Here is a 13,484-nt window from a genome sequence, read left to right as displayed (position 1 = left end):
TTGGTTGCTATGCATGTACTATTATATTTATTATATTTATTATATCTAAAAAGGCCTCTTAATAGAAGTATGACTCTTGTTTTCTCTGATTGAATTTCTAGCTCTTCTGTTCAATTACTGCTGGACTACTCCATTATTTCCTTCTAGCTGCTTTTGCATGGATGTGTATTGAAGGTATTCACCTCTACCTTATAGTTGTGGGAGTCATCTACAACAAGGGTTTCTTGCACAAGAATTTCTATGTCTTTGGCTATGTCAGTCCAGCTGTGGTCGTTGGAATCTCTGCTGCACTAGGATACAAGTACTATGGCACCACAGAAGTGTAAGTCACTGTTTCTGTGTCCAAACCATCATAGAGAAGGAGACAGTAATCACTAAAGCAATTCAAGGCATTTTCTGCTGTTTAATTTTCAGATGTTGGCTCAGCACTAAGAATAACTTTATATGGAGTTTTATAGGACCAGCATGTCTAATAATTCTTGTAAGTATAATTTTAATTTTTATTGTAGTACATAAAGCCAATAATAAAAGGTGTTTAATAATCACCCACCCACTGCCAGCATAGCTGTGAGTGCTAATTATAGGGCAGAATTGACTAATTTAGACCTTTTTATAGTACCTCTAAATTATTTATATGCTGTACGTCTAAAATACTTTACTAGTCTAGAAAGTGAATGACAAAAAAGCTCAATATAATATCAGAGGGGTTTTTTTCTTACTCTCTTCCTTTTATCCCAATGGTTGGACAAATTCTGTGAAGCATTTCTGGTTTTTACAGAAAAGCATCTTTGTATGTCACTGGCGTCTCAGCATGGCTCAGCAGGAGGTGTACACAGACACCATCCTAGCAGACAGATAATCTGGTTTTTCAAATGTTGTGTGACTTAATCTCTTATCAGTGATCGGTCATCTTTGTAAGATTAGACTGTCATCTTTGTGGTTTTATCACTCGCATGTACCCTGTCATCATCAAAGCTATTTTAAACTAAATTGCGACGTCAGAGAAAAGAACCCGCTATTTCACATGGGCAGACAAGTCAAGTATTGATAGTCCTATTTCAGCTGTGAAGAGGGCCCTTTTAATTCTTATTGGAAGTGGTTTCAAACCTGCAAATTTGGCAGGTATTATGTGTTCAATTCTGAATCGAGATGTTTTTGGTGGCCCAGGAGCATTTCTAAGTGCTATAAAGTTTAGGGAACCATTCTAGCTGTAATGGGGCTTTATTGTGTATGACTGTTGACAGTGATAGCTGGAGCTAACAGAAGGAGAAGGTGCAATAGTGAGGCCTCACAACATCTGTGGTCAAGTCAGTTACAGCTGTGTTACTTTTTAAGCTATTTGGTATAACCTGAGGATTTGTAAAAAAAAGACGTGGAAGATCCTAACACATACAACTTGATAGTGGAACAGTTTTATTTCAAGGCATTATCCATCCCAAAGTTTAATAAAGTATCAGGTATAATTCTGGTCCAATTCCACCCCAAATTCCCACTGCATATTAGGTACAGCTAGAAACAACCTGCCACATACACTGCAAGGTGATGTCTCCCCATCTCACCCTTCTGGTGGGCACAGCAGATTTTGAGAGGCAAAGCACCATGACCTCCCTTGGCTCAGTGCTTCTGGTGTCAGTTAGCCCTGATGTCCAGCAGGTTACTAAAATGGAAAAAAACATGGGGAGACATCATCCTTTACTAGGAAACTCTTACCATTCTTAGGTTTAAGTTTACAATTTCCTATTTCCTCTTTGGACCTTATCTCTTTCTTCCAAGGAGGCAGCAGGGCTGGGGTTTTGTTGTTGCTCTCTCATTCCTGTTCCTCATCTGCCTTCAAGTAAAGATTTATGCACAGTGATGTATCTCTGCATGGTTAGCACACGAAAATCTCATTATCAAAACACACAAAATGCCCCAAGTGTAGACATCTGTAACCTTGTTTTCATCTCCAGCTGAGCCGTGCCTAATGCAGATCTCAGGTACACGGCGCAGAGGCAGAGCAGCTCTGCAGTGGCTTTGCTGTAAGTCTGGCTGGCTGCAGAAGCAAATCCTTCAAGCTGGGCTCTGAGGCCTGGAGACATTTCTTTGAGCACTCCCGATCTTCCAACAATCCCTGCAAATTAAAAGAAAAAAGGGAGGTGCTAGAAGTTGATACAGGCCTGTGTGGCAGTGCAGCCCTCCCATGGATGAGGAGAGCAGGAACATATTTTCTTTTCCTCTCACTCCTTTGCCTAAGCGAAGCCACACAAAAGACCTGTAGCTGGACAGAAAGAACCCTGTGGTTTTTCAGCTACCTTTTGTGTGTTATAGAGGTACTTTGTGCCAACTAGTTTTCATAGTATTCACATGCCTTTATTTATTGTCACTTCATAACCATGCACCAGTAGACCGTGGGGGGAAAGGCAACCCACTTTCAGCAAGGTGCTTCAGCTGCTCGGGGGGTTTTTTGAAAGTTTAGACAGCTTCTTTTGATGGAATGATAGCCAACTGGAGCCTGAACTGCAGGAGGGATGTTTTCTAAGAGCGCAGGGAGTAAGGTAATTTGCTCATGCTCCATCCAAGTAATAAGGAAAATATGGAAAACCCTGTGAAAAGAGGTTCTGACACTGTAAGGTGAATTTGGTGTAAGATGTCTATCCCATTGAAGGCACATTGTTGGTGACAATTCTGTTTCCATTGCCCAGCCTTCCTGTTGGGAACACTGCATGGGTTCCAACATGACTGAGATTAAACTCTTTCCATAGTACCACCCAGGAAGTCCTTTTAATTACAGGAACCAACCTTTTCCCAATATTTCCATTTTGCCCACAGCTAATTAAAGAGAAAAAAGAAAAAAAGTACTAATTAAGGACTCTGACAAGAAAATGTGGCTTTTTTTCGGGGATAACTACATAGGTCACTGCAACCCTCATATTGAAAGCTGAAAAATCTGGCAGCTTCAAGTTTACCTTTAATCCTGAGCTTCATCTACTACAAGCCTTGAATCTGCAGGTTTTCCAAGACAGTCTGGAGAGTGTGGATACCAAATCTCTGGAGGGCTACTCACCACAAAATTCTTGCTCAAAAACATTAAAATCTTTGTCAGGACAAATGCCCATGAACCCAAATGGTGTTTTCCATTCCTGTGAGTGGGGACCCAGGAGATTTGTGGTTTGGATTATGCTGTAGTATGCCTTTGAGACAGCATGTAAATGATGAAGAACAGAATCAGTCCTGTACCAACGGGTTATGTGTCTCAGGGCACATTGTTTCAAACACGTTCTTGGGCCGTAAATCTGCAGTAATAATGAAACATAGGGAGCTCAAGTGTTTATCAGGAGCACAAATTAAGTTCTCCTGTGATTGCCTAGGCAGAAATACTACTTCTGAAGGTGTTTGCTTATTAATATTAAGGTTCTATTAGAAGTCTTAAGTGCAAAGCAACGGCCTTATTGATCCCATCTAAAAATTATTATTATTGTTATTAGATTGGTGACTGTACATGAAAAGAAGCAGGTCAGAAGCTCTTTAGATGGACTTAGCAAAGAAAGAGCATTTTAAACCTTTATAAAGCAAGCTGCAAGCTGAAGATAATTTCTACAACTTATTTCTTCCTCCTAATATTTGTAATCTTTAGAACCACAACCATTTTAACTAAAACTATGCAGCAGATTAGATCAAAGCATACAAGTATGGAGAAATTATTTATAACAAGTATTTAAACTTTTTAATAGAAAAGTGAGTTTATCTCAAGCTTTAAGGGACAAACATTCACACACACTGCAACCCATGCCTGATTGAGGCAAAGACAAATATAAACCCCAGAGATAAAAGGAGGTATGAAAATGGAGGGGGGAGGGAAGAAGAATAAAAAGAAGCCCTAGAAGACTTTCTTCTCCATTGTAATACACTCTTACAATAATAATCTCCCTGTAATAAGTGTGTAGAATGGAAATGACTATTTGCCGCCAGGGAGATGTGGCTGCAGTTTTGATTAGCATGAAATGTCAGTCAATAACAAACTCCTTCCCACTGCGGAGGATTTCGACATGGATTTTCCCACCTCTGGCACCTCAGCCTTTTGAGTTGGAGCAGACCTATGTAAGGGCTTTATTCTGCACCCCTGGTGCTTCTTAGAAACTTCATCTTTCAAACTGTGGACACAGCATAAGTCCTTCCACTTGCACCTATTTTGAGGGACAGCTACATATTAGTGATCCAATTGGGAGTAGAAATTATGTTTGGAAGAGTTGGCCAAAGGCTATTAATACTGCAGTTATGAAAGTCTATATGGCATTAAAAGGAAAATTTGGAAAAGAATCACTGCTACTCCAAGTGCAGCTATAGCCAACCTTTCCCATATCCCTGTCTCCCACAATGTTCTCCCATCAAATCTGTTCAGCTGAGCTTTGTGCAGCAAGTTCAAAGTCACCCATGAAAACATGATTTGTACCTTTACAGTATTGACAGAGTCATGCTGACTTGACTGTTGTACCTTGCCACAATAAATTGGCACACCTCTGTGAGGAACCAGGACTCAGAAGTGTGACGTGTTGTAACATTAATAGGTGCAATTTGCCATTTGACAGTATAAATCTATCAGTATCATTTGTTGAGATCACCTCCATAATAACAAAATACAGACTTGCTCTTTGAGGTTGGAACATTTCCAAAATTGAACATCATCCAGATAATCCTCTCTGTGGCTTTTATCCAAACATCCCAGTGCTGTGCAGTGAGGAGGTAGCTCCTATACGCTATTCCTTGTTTTACTCCTCTAATGAGTGTTTTTAGGGACTTTGAAGGTGTCTGGCTTGGCTTCAAGTTCCAGTTTACTGAAACAATTGGTAATTGTAGTGTTTACAACTATAAAAATGGCTTATACATGAACCCTGCAATTTTCAGAGCATTCTTGTGCACTTGACTTGGAGCACACAAGCCAAGAATAATTCTTGGGACCGGTGTCCTAGAAAATCCAAGCCTTTTCTAATAAATGTAATGAATAATCAACTGTAAAGCAAAAATATTCTAAGAACTTCAGTGATTGATTAACCATACTGTTTTGAACCTTTCTTGTATAAATGAATGGGTAAATGAATAAAATATACAGATTGCAGTTGCAAAATACAAAAAAGTGACATATGAGTGATGAAAGCAGGCTAACAGTAGAGTAATGCTTTTCATTAAGGAACTGCCTGCATATTCATTAGAGCTAGTCAATTACTTAAAAAATATATTCATCAGATAATTTATTTGATGAATTTTACCATTATTTGTCAAATAATTTATTCAACAAAAAAGGTAAAATTAATGGACTAGTGCATTTTTCAAATCTTAATGGACAGCTCTAATACTTATTCAGTTCTGTACATTTAGCTTGATTCAGGATTAGTAATACTGCTGCAATCAATGCAGAAATATTTCCTGGCAAATCCATTACTCTGCTGTTTTCTCATATACTCACAAATTTCACGTACTTAATCTAGACTATTCAAACTGAACATCTTTCTAACAGAAAAAAATAAATATTCAAAGAATCAAAGATATTTTCCCAAGCTTTGGTATTGAACATGGTCTGACAGACCATTGTCACCATTTAAAAATAAAAATGAAAAAAAAAAAGAAAAAGAAAAAGGCAGCCCCTCTGAGGTGAGTCACACCACACAGTTGTCATCAAGTCCACTGCCTCTTTGGTCTTCCTCACTTTATTGTCCCTGCTCTTCAGTGAAACATCTCATGTTCATTATTCCAGAAATTTCTTGATATTCTAAGAATAATTAACAAAAAAGGTTTCTTGATCTCTGACTTCCTCCATACCAATGCATAGCACCATCTCACTTTTTTTAGTGAATATTTATGCTTTGAAAAATTCTGTGGTTTTTTTCTTATGATAAATGCTTAGTTATGTTTCTTAAATAGATGTGAAAGATATACTTTACCATTTACTGTATGCTTTTCAGAAAATGGCTGTTTTAAACATTTTTTTATATCTACTGTTATTCCTCAGTCTGCCTTTTTAGTGGAAATAAATTCCTACAGGGACTAGCAATGCCTTTGTTATTCTTTATTAAAGAGTAATAGTCCCCTTTTCATTAGCCCCTCTGTGGCTTCAGTTAAAGGTGTCTCCATGGCATTTCTTATGCCATTGTGGATAAAGTGGAGAGAATTAATTATATGGTGGCATTAAAGACTGAGTCTGCAACTTTGCTTGAAACAGATTAGTGCAAACCACAGTGCTGTTCAGCAACAACAATACCTGCTGTGCTAAATAATAACTGAGTCAGAAAATACTTGCCCTGTTCAGTGGACAGGATCAGCTTAAATCCCCGAGCCACAGCTTCCATATTTCCATACCCAATGGATGCAATTTCTCAGCACGACCAGAGCTTTCACATGAATTAAGGTTTTATCTTGCTTCTCTCAGCAATTAAAGCACCAATTGTATCATCCCTGGAAATACTTAGGAAAAAGAGGTTGTGGCCATTAGTCTACAACCTGAAAATTACTTGATCCTATGTTATTACATGGTAAAAAATTCATCACATAGGACTGAAGGATCCTTGAAGGATGTTCCAAATAAAGGTGTTTGTTTTTAAAAAATTCAACTTAGTAATTTTATAAGAGAAAGTATATGAAGTTCTCCCTCATAGTCACTGAAAGGATATTAGACTTGAAACTCATGAGTGTCCTCTGTCACCCAGAGTGACCCAAGCAGACACAGCAGGTGAAGGAGCACAGGTGGATGTCAAGGGAAAGGGGAAGAGCACCTGCAGGTGCCAGCTGGCCGTGCAGATTTCCTGAGATGTTCCAAAACTCAGTGCAGATTAGTGTCTCACACATCCTCCTTCAATCCTAGGAAGGTAAACTGTGCCCACTCTTCTAATGGATCCATGTATAATCAGCTTCAGTGGATTTTTTTTTCAAGAAAGCCACACCACTGACTGAAATAGGTTGGTTTTGTTGTTCTTTTTTTAAGAGTTTTTTAATTTTTTAATACCTTCTTGGTGATTCTGTACGTTGCCTTGTTATAAGCACAATTACTATAAACATGTGTGCTTACCCTAAATTGTTCATTGAAAGGACACTGTAGGTCTGCTTTAGAAAGTTAACATAGACTGATGATGTCTTTTGGACTTTCTTAGCAATTACGTCATGACTTCACCCACATGACATATTTTCTCACTCGCGTCAGATTTTGTTCCACTATTCTACTGCCCCTTAGATTCATCCCTGACAGACATTTAGAGAGATGAATGTAAATTCACAATAGCAATTGCATGTGAATACTCTGCTTGGAAACCTCACTTGGTCACTGAAAGAAGTTTGTGTGGTTTTAAATAAATCACGGCTTGGGATTTTGCGACCACATCCACAGCAGAATCATGGATATTTCTGAAAAAGCAAAAGGCTGAATTCTCAAGAGGATTCAGCAAATTGTGGAAGGTATGGATAGCTTTCTGCCAGCTATTCACACCTCCAAAATGGCAAATACTGCTTGTTCTCAGATTTGACATCTCAGTCATGCATCCAATACTTTCTCCCTCCTGGAAGCTCATCCATTCACTGAAGCTAGTTGTGCTAAAAGATAATATAGAATTATTTCATTCCTCTTTGCCATGTAAAACTCCTCCTGCAAGGCTCCTGCATAAGGCTCCAGATGCAGCCTAAGAAAGGTTTCCATGTATGCAAAGAAACCATAGGATAGGAGCAATGTGTACTGTGAACTTCCTGATGCACCTTGAATCAGTTCATTAAACACCCTGATTTATGTCACTCCCAACTCACAAGATAATACATCTTCTCAAAAGTTTCTTGGAAAAGAGTTAACCTGGTAATTATTTACACTACAAGCAAAATAGATCCCAGTCCTAGCACTGGATCTAACTGGGCTAACATCTATAGCTGAGGTCAGGTAAAGCTCTATCGGTTCATCCATCCTACCCTTGGCTGCCAAACTGAGGGCAAATATTGTGTTTCGTTCTGCAATCCACAAGTCTGCAAAGCTGTTTACCCTTCTGAAAAGCATAAAAACCCCATTAATTTATTTATTTATTTACATATTCTTGTAAGTGTTCTAAAAATATAAAGGAAACAATTGAGTCTAAATCTATAGCTTGAAGTATGCAAAAGAAAATGTTGAAGTATTCAGAAGTAAAAAGCAATCCTGTGTGAACATTTTGTATTTCCTGAGTCAGGATTTGAAATAAACTCATTTGGCTATGTTTTAACTTTTAAAACAAGGGAAATCATTAAAATCTTAGAACCATAAAATTCTACCCCTGAATAATTGAAAATATTTCCCTAAAATACAGCCTAAAGGGGGTTCATTAATGTTTTTGTTCCATTTCCTACTCCCAGATAAGACTGCTGTTGTATACTTAAAGCATTCAAGAAGATATATTCACTGGGGACATGGTAATGAGATAAATCAGTCAGGAGACAAACCCTGACTGTTTGACTGCCAGCTTGTGTCCAATTTTATGCAATTAATATAGCATACATTTTCATTTTGAAGCTTAAACTGTTGTACTGTTAATAGCTTAATTCCGTTCTCCCCTGACTGAAATAACGATGACCCACTGAATGTTGTCATTTTACCCAGCCACTAGCCATCCAGCCAGAAAGACAGAAATGTACTGCTCTCTGTGACAGAACTCAGACCATCACAAGCTCATTAATTCAAACGCTCATAATGAGGGTCATTGTACAGACTGATACAGATACAGCTGCTCTGAACTTCAGACATTTTTTGAAAGAGCCAAATTCAATATGATATATGTAAAAAATTCAAGTATATGCCTAAGAGAGCAGCAGGAGAAATTTTCTCATTCTTTTTTGTGAGATCTGACATCAGCATATAGATGGTTTCATCAATTATTGAGACAGAGACTAAGAAAGGAAAAGAGAATGATTTGGCGGTTTCATTTTTGAAGTTTGAATGTAAAGTGCTCAGACTGAATCAGAACTAGTATGTCTGAGTCTTTAGAATTAGCTGCCTCTTTCTTATACCTTCTCTTCTTTGTAACACTAGAGAGCCTTTAAAGGCTGGTATTTGAAATGTTTTAATAACTTTTGAAAGGCTGGGGTGTATCTTTTACACAAAGATATCCTACATGAAATTACTGGTTCCTTTTTCATTCTATAAATAATGTGTATTAGAAATAGCCTCAAAACCTCAGTCTCATATTAAACAATTACAGCAGTGTTTAAAAAAAAACAAAACTGTCTTTAGATAATCCTGGATGAGGAACTGGGGGGGGTGAGGGAAATCCAGGTCTCTCTGCTCCAGTGAATATTTAATTATTTATATGGAATGGAACAGATCCAGCAGTAGCAGTAGCAGTGAATAACTGGTACAGAGCCTGGAGAAACCAAGGGTCATAGCCTAGTCTGAATATTAAGTAAAACAGAAAATTGTGCCCCATGTCTCCAACATCCTGTATAAATGCGCTGTCCGCAGGGATTTTCATTGTTCAGGAGTGTCCTTTCTGGTTTTATTCAGAACAGCTCTCCTAGTCAGGAAGCCTTTCCTGGTGAAAACATAATCTAAACCAGTAAATGTCTTTTAGTGCTAATGAACTGACATTTTTCAAGAAAAAAAGTATCGGACAAAATTTTTTGGATGCCCTGTCCTGATCCATTTCATTTCATCAGATGTCCAGGTGCTAGCTGAGCTACTGCCATGAAAGACAGACCATTCCCCTCTGAGCTTTCAAGTGCTCTTTGTGTTGCTTTAAAAAAAGATGGGGGGAGAGGAAGAAGGAAAAGAGATGTCTTAGTTGTCAAATTTGACAGCTGTCAGCTACCTTGATGGCGCAAAGTGATGATAGATTACTTCACTCAGTGTCTTACAATTTAATTGTAATTAATTATGAAAGAAATTACAGCTCTTCAACATGAGTGCAAATATTTTTATTTGCAAGTTTTATTAAATTTTGTGTAGCTCATCCCGTTCAGTGTTCAGCTAACAATAACTATCATTCTCTATCTACTCAGAGAGAGTTTCATGCAGTGTGAAGCACTAACATCATATTTACTTGAGGACAGAACACTATGTTACTCTTCTAGTACATGCATTTAACAGTGGAATTAAGGACCTCTTTTAAATATAGCAGTTGCTAGGCAATGTGCTATTAGCATAACTCCAGCAGCTTGGAACATTTAGGATTTTAGGACCTACATGCTCATTTTTATATTATTACTTAGTTTCCAAAATACAGTTAGCAATCAACAGAGAAGTTTGTAATTTGCTTAGACAATAGATGAGATTGTTCCTCAGTGCTGTCTGCTGGGGTAGCCCCAGACCTGACAGGAGTAGAAGCCAGAACAGCAATATCTTGCTGTGCCCATGCTCAGCTTTCCTTCCTTGCAGAAGCACCTGTCCAGGTAGCCAGGGTAGTAGGGAGACAGAGGGATGCAAATCTGCAAACAGGATTTCGTAACCATCCTCATCCTAGATGTAGGTGGAGGTAGGTTAACTCCACACACTGCTTTTCCCATCCTATTCTAAAATACATATGATTGATTGAACAGAGCTCCCCAGGCTAGTTCCTTTGGCAAAGCCTTCTTATTGTTGACAAGGTGATTAGGAGAGCACCAGGAAATTTCTTTGAATTTTCAACTGCTTTCTCTCTCCTAGAAGAGAAAATAACCCAGAGCGATGCTGTGGGTCAGATCTGATCCTTGTACCACTCCAGATAGCTGTGAACTCTTCCTTGTGTGCCTGCTGGACCTAACCCACCACATCACAGTTCTGGGCGTGGGAACTCTATCATGGAGATCCCCAAAACAGGTGCAGGAAAATGTAACTGTCCTGCTCTGTACCACAGTATGCATCCATGGCACATCTAAGTGCTAACCTGCAGAGCAAAACCTGCAGCAGTGTCCACTGCTGCCTGTGAATCCCTTGGGCTGCCATTCTCTGTGGTGTGTAGTGATAAAGCCTTGACAATGCTGGTGGCAATGGGAGTGTCACAATTTAGCTGGAATTCTGCATATTGGCTTAATGAGGCCAGAAGTCAACCAAAACCCTAAATCCTTCTGACCCTTTTCATATGTGACCTCCCAGAGAGAGATGTACCAAACATTTACCATCCTTCCTTTAAAATCCCTCATGGGTGTACAACATAACCCAGCTCATGCAGATTTGTATCTCCTTAGAGATTATGCAGGGTTACACAGCTACATAAATGTAGTTGCCCATATCTACAGAATCCTGATTTCATGGCAACTTAATAATTGCTCTTATTCAGTGTCTCTTTTACACAGATATATTGTAAGTTTTTCATTTGTTCATAAATATACCACAACATTTCTAGAATTTAAGAAGGCTAAAAATACTTTTACAAATATCCTTAAGGAAACTTGATTCCCTGAAGATGCTGTGAGTGGAGGCTTTTTCTGTATCAGTCCTTGACTTTGATTAACCACTTAGAAAAAAAAAAAAAGGAATAGATTAATTATTAAAATTAGTCCTGTAGTGCACCTGAGCAATGATGAGCGAAACATGATTCCCACTGAATTGCAGAGGAGGAAGGGCTGAAGATGCTCAGCACTTCAGAGAATTGGGCTGGTAGGGAGAAAGTCAAAGATTTCCTTTGTAAAATGGTGAGGACTGAATGCAGTCTTTGCCCAATAGCAGTTTGGGGTGGTTTTTTAAATAAATAAAATACAAAGAATTATTCAGTTCAGGCCTTGGAATCAATGCAATTCCCCTCTAGTCTATTAGACTTGCTGAGAAGCCCCTCTCAGGACATGCAGCAGTTTCTCTGCCTGCTCAGCCATGTAATAGCACTGAAAACAAAGGCACCAGGACTTGCCGTGTCACACTGTGACATCGTTATTCACTTGATAAAACCGCGGCCATGCCACAGCGTGTCACGCTCTGGCTTTGCCCTGAGCTGCAGAGTGACTCTGCTCATTATTCAGGTAACTTCTCCCCGTCCCCAGGCTGGTCCTTCCCAGCTCTGTGCCTGTCCTGAGCTCGGTTTCACACCTGCCTGCACATCCTGCTCTGCTCCAGCTTGCTCCCTCTCCGGAGACTGCATGCCTTATGTTTGCCATTTCATTCTCATTCACCTTGCCTGTCACCTTAAGGCAGTCTTAATTATAATATCATTGAGGGTTTATTCAACAAGATCTTAAGATTGTGGTTTAATTACAAAAATGAAAACACACGATTACAACCAAAGTAAGTATAAAACAATATTTGGCTGTAAGGAGCAGTTGAAACTTTTTAAATGTTTCAGTGTCTCTCATCTAGAAGCCCCTCTGTCCCAGATGGAAGATTTGGGGATCCAGGATTCCTTGTGTACATCTATATTTTAGATTACATTTACAGTCTACTACCTCCATTGCTACTTACTTGAAACTCGGTTTTGGATACAAATTCAAATGCCTTAAGTGATTCTATCTTTGGCCAGGCACTTTAAGTGATTTGACTTCCCATTCCATTTGTTGGAAAACGTATGGCTCTTTGGGGATATCAGTTCTATTTCCCCTTTGGTCCTAATAAGTCGAACTTATTAGTGTTCCTACTCAGTCCTGGCATCCAATATGAACTTTTTACTTTTCATTTCCCAGAAAGAGTTGAGGCCATTGGTATGTTCATGGCAAAGAACATGCAGAGTATCAGGTTGAGGCAGAATGCATTAAGTTTAGGGTACCTTTTAGGATAGCTTTTGGATTACCAGTTTTCTCCAAACGCCACACTAGACATATTGTTTACATTAGCTAGTTTTTTTCTCCTGGATTTACCCATGAGTTCATGCTATTGTTTTCCCTCAAGTTTTGCTTCATTTCTGTGTCACAGGATAGTTACTACTACTTTGTTGTTATCCACTTTATCCCCCCTCAAAGGGCAATATGCAGTTTCAGAGGCTTCCAACTTAGGTCAAAACATTGTGTAAAGCCAGTCTATGCACTTTCACTTTACTATAGAAATTTTTTTATTAATGGAGTGCTTCAAAATGGGGAAAAGACCAACTTAAGGCTTTAATAAATCCTGGAAATGACTGGGTGTTTCAGAAGTTAAGTTCACCCTCATTACCCTGTAACACTACCTCCTGTGAGGCTACCTGAGACATATTGTACAATAATTGTGTTCTGGCAGCTGACTCTGAGAAGCCGGTGTTAACCTCTCCTGTTCCCCTGATACACGCAGATTATTCCCATTAGAACGGGTTGGTGAATGAAAAGATCATAGTTAATGGGTATTACTGTAATGCAGAAGGCCAAATCCTATTATCCTGTGCAACGGACAGTGCAAATAGTATTTGTGTAAAGGAGCCCCATTGGGACAGGGAGGAATGGAGCCTGCTGCCTGCCCCATCCTTGCTCAGCAAAACCTTGCCAGTTTTGCAGCTGTTTGTGTGAGTAAGAGGGAGTTGGCCCTTAGAGCTTCTCACAGAACCTATTTCTGGCCACAGGAAGGTGTTCTCTGACATTAGGGATCCTGCTGAGGGGCTGGCACAGAGGAAGCTTGGCCCTGTGGTTTGTGCTGCCACCTC

At 39.2% G+C, this 13,484-nt stretch overlaps 1 protein-coding gene across 3 annotated transcripts in view; it reads left to right on the top strand.

The window, feature by feature from the left end:
- The window catches only part of ADGRL4 (adhesion G protein-coupled receptor L4), a 78,725-nt gene that overhangs the window by 59,572 nt on the left and 5,669 nt on the right, over positions 1-13,484 (top strand). For all 3 annotated transcript variants that reach the window (XM_085067909.1, XM_085067907.1, XM_085067908.1), the window contains 2 exons: positions 102-322; positions 415-481. In XM_085067909.1, coding sequence (XP_084924035.1) covers positions 102-322; positions 415-481 — 288 coding nt within the window. The remainder of the gene's footprint in view (positions 1-101; positions 323-414; positions 482-13,484) is intronic.

Source organism: Lichenostomus cassidix, chromosome 8 (assembly GCF_008360975.1).
Source record: "Lichenostomus cassidix isolate B80296 chromosome 8, HeHo_3.0, whole genome shotgun sequence".
Taxonomy (NCBI): Eukaryota; Metazoa; Chordata; class Aves; order Passeriformes; family Meliphagidae; genus Lichenostomus; species Lichenostomus cassidix.
The sequence above is the reverse complement of the archived record's forward strand: the minus strand, read 5'-3'. Positions and strand labels throughout refer to the sequence as shown.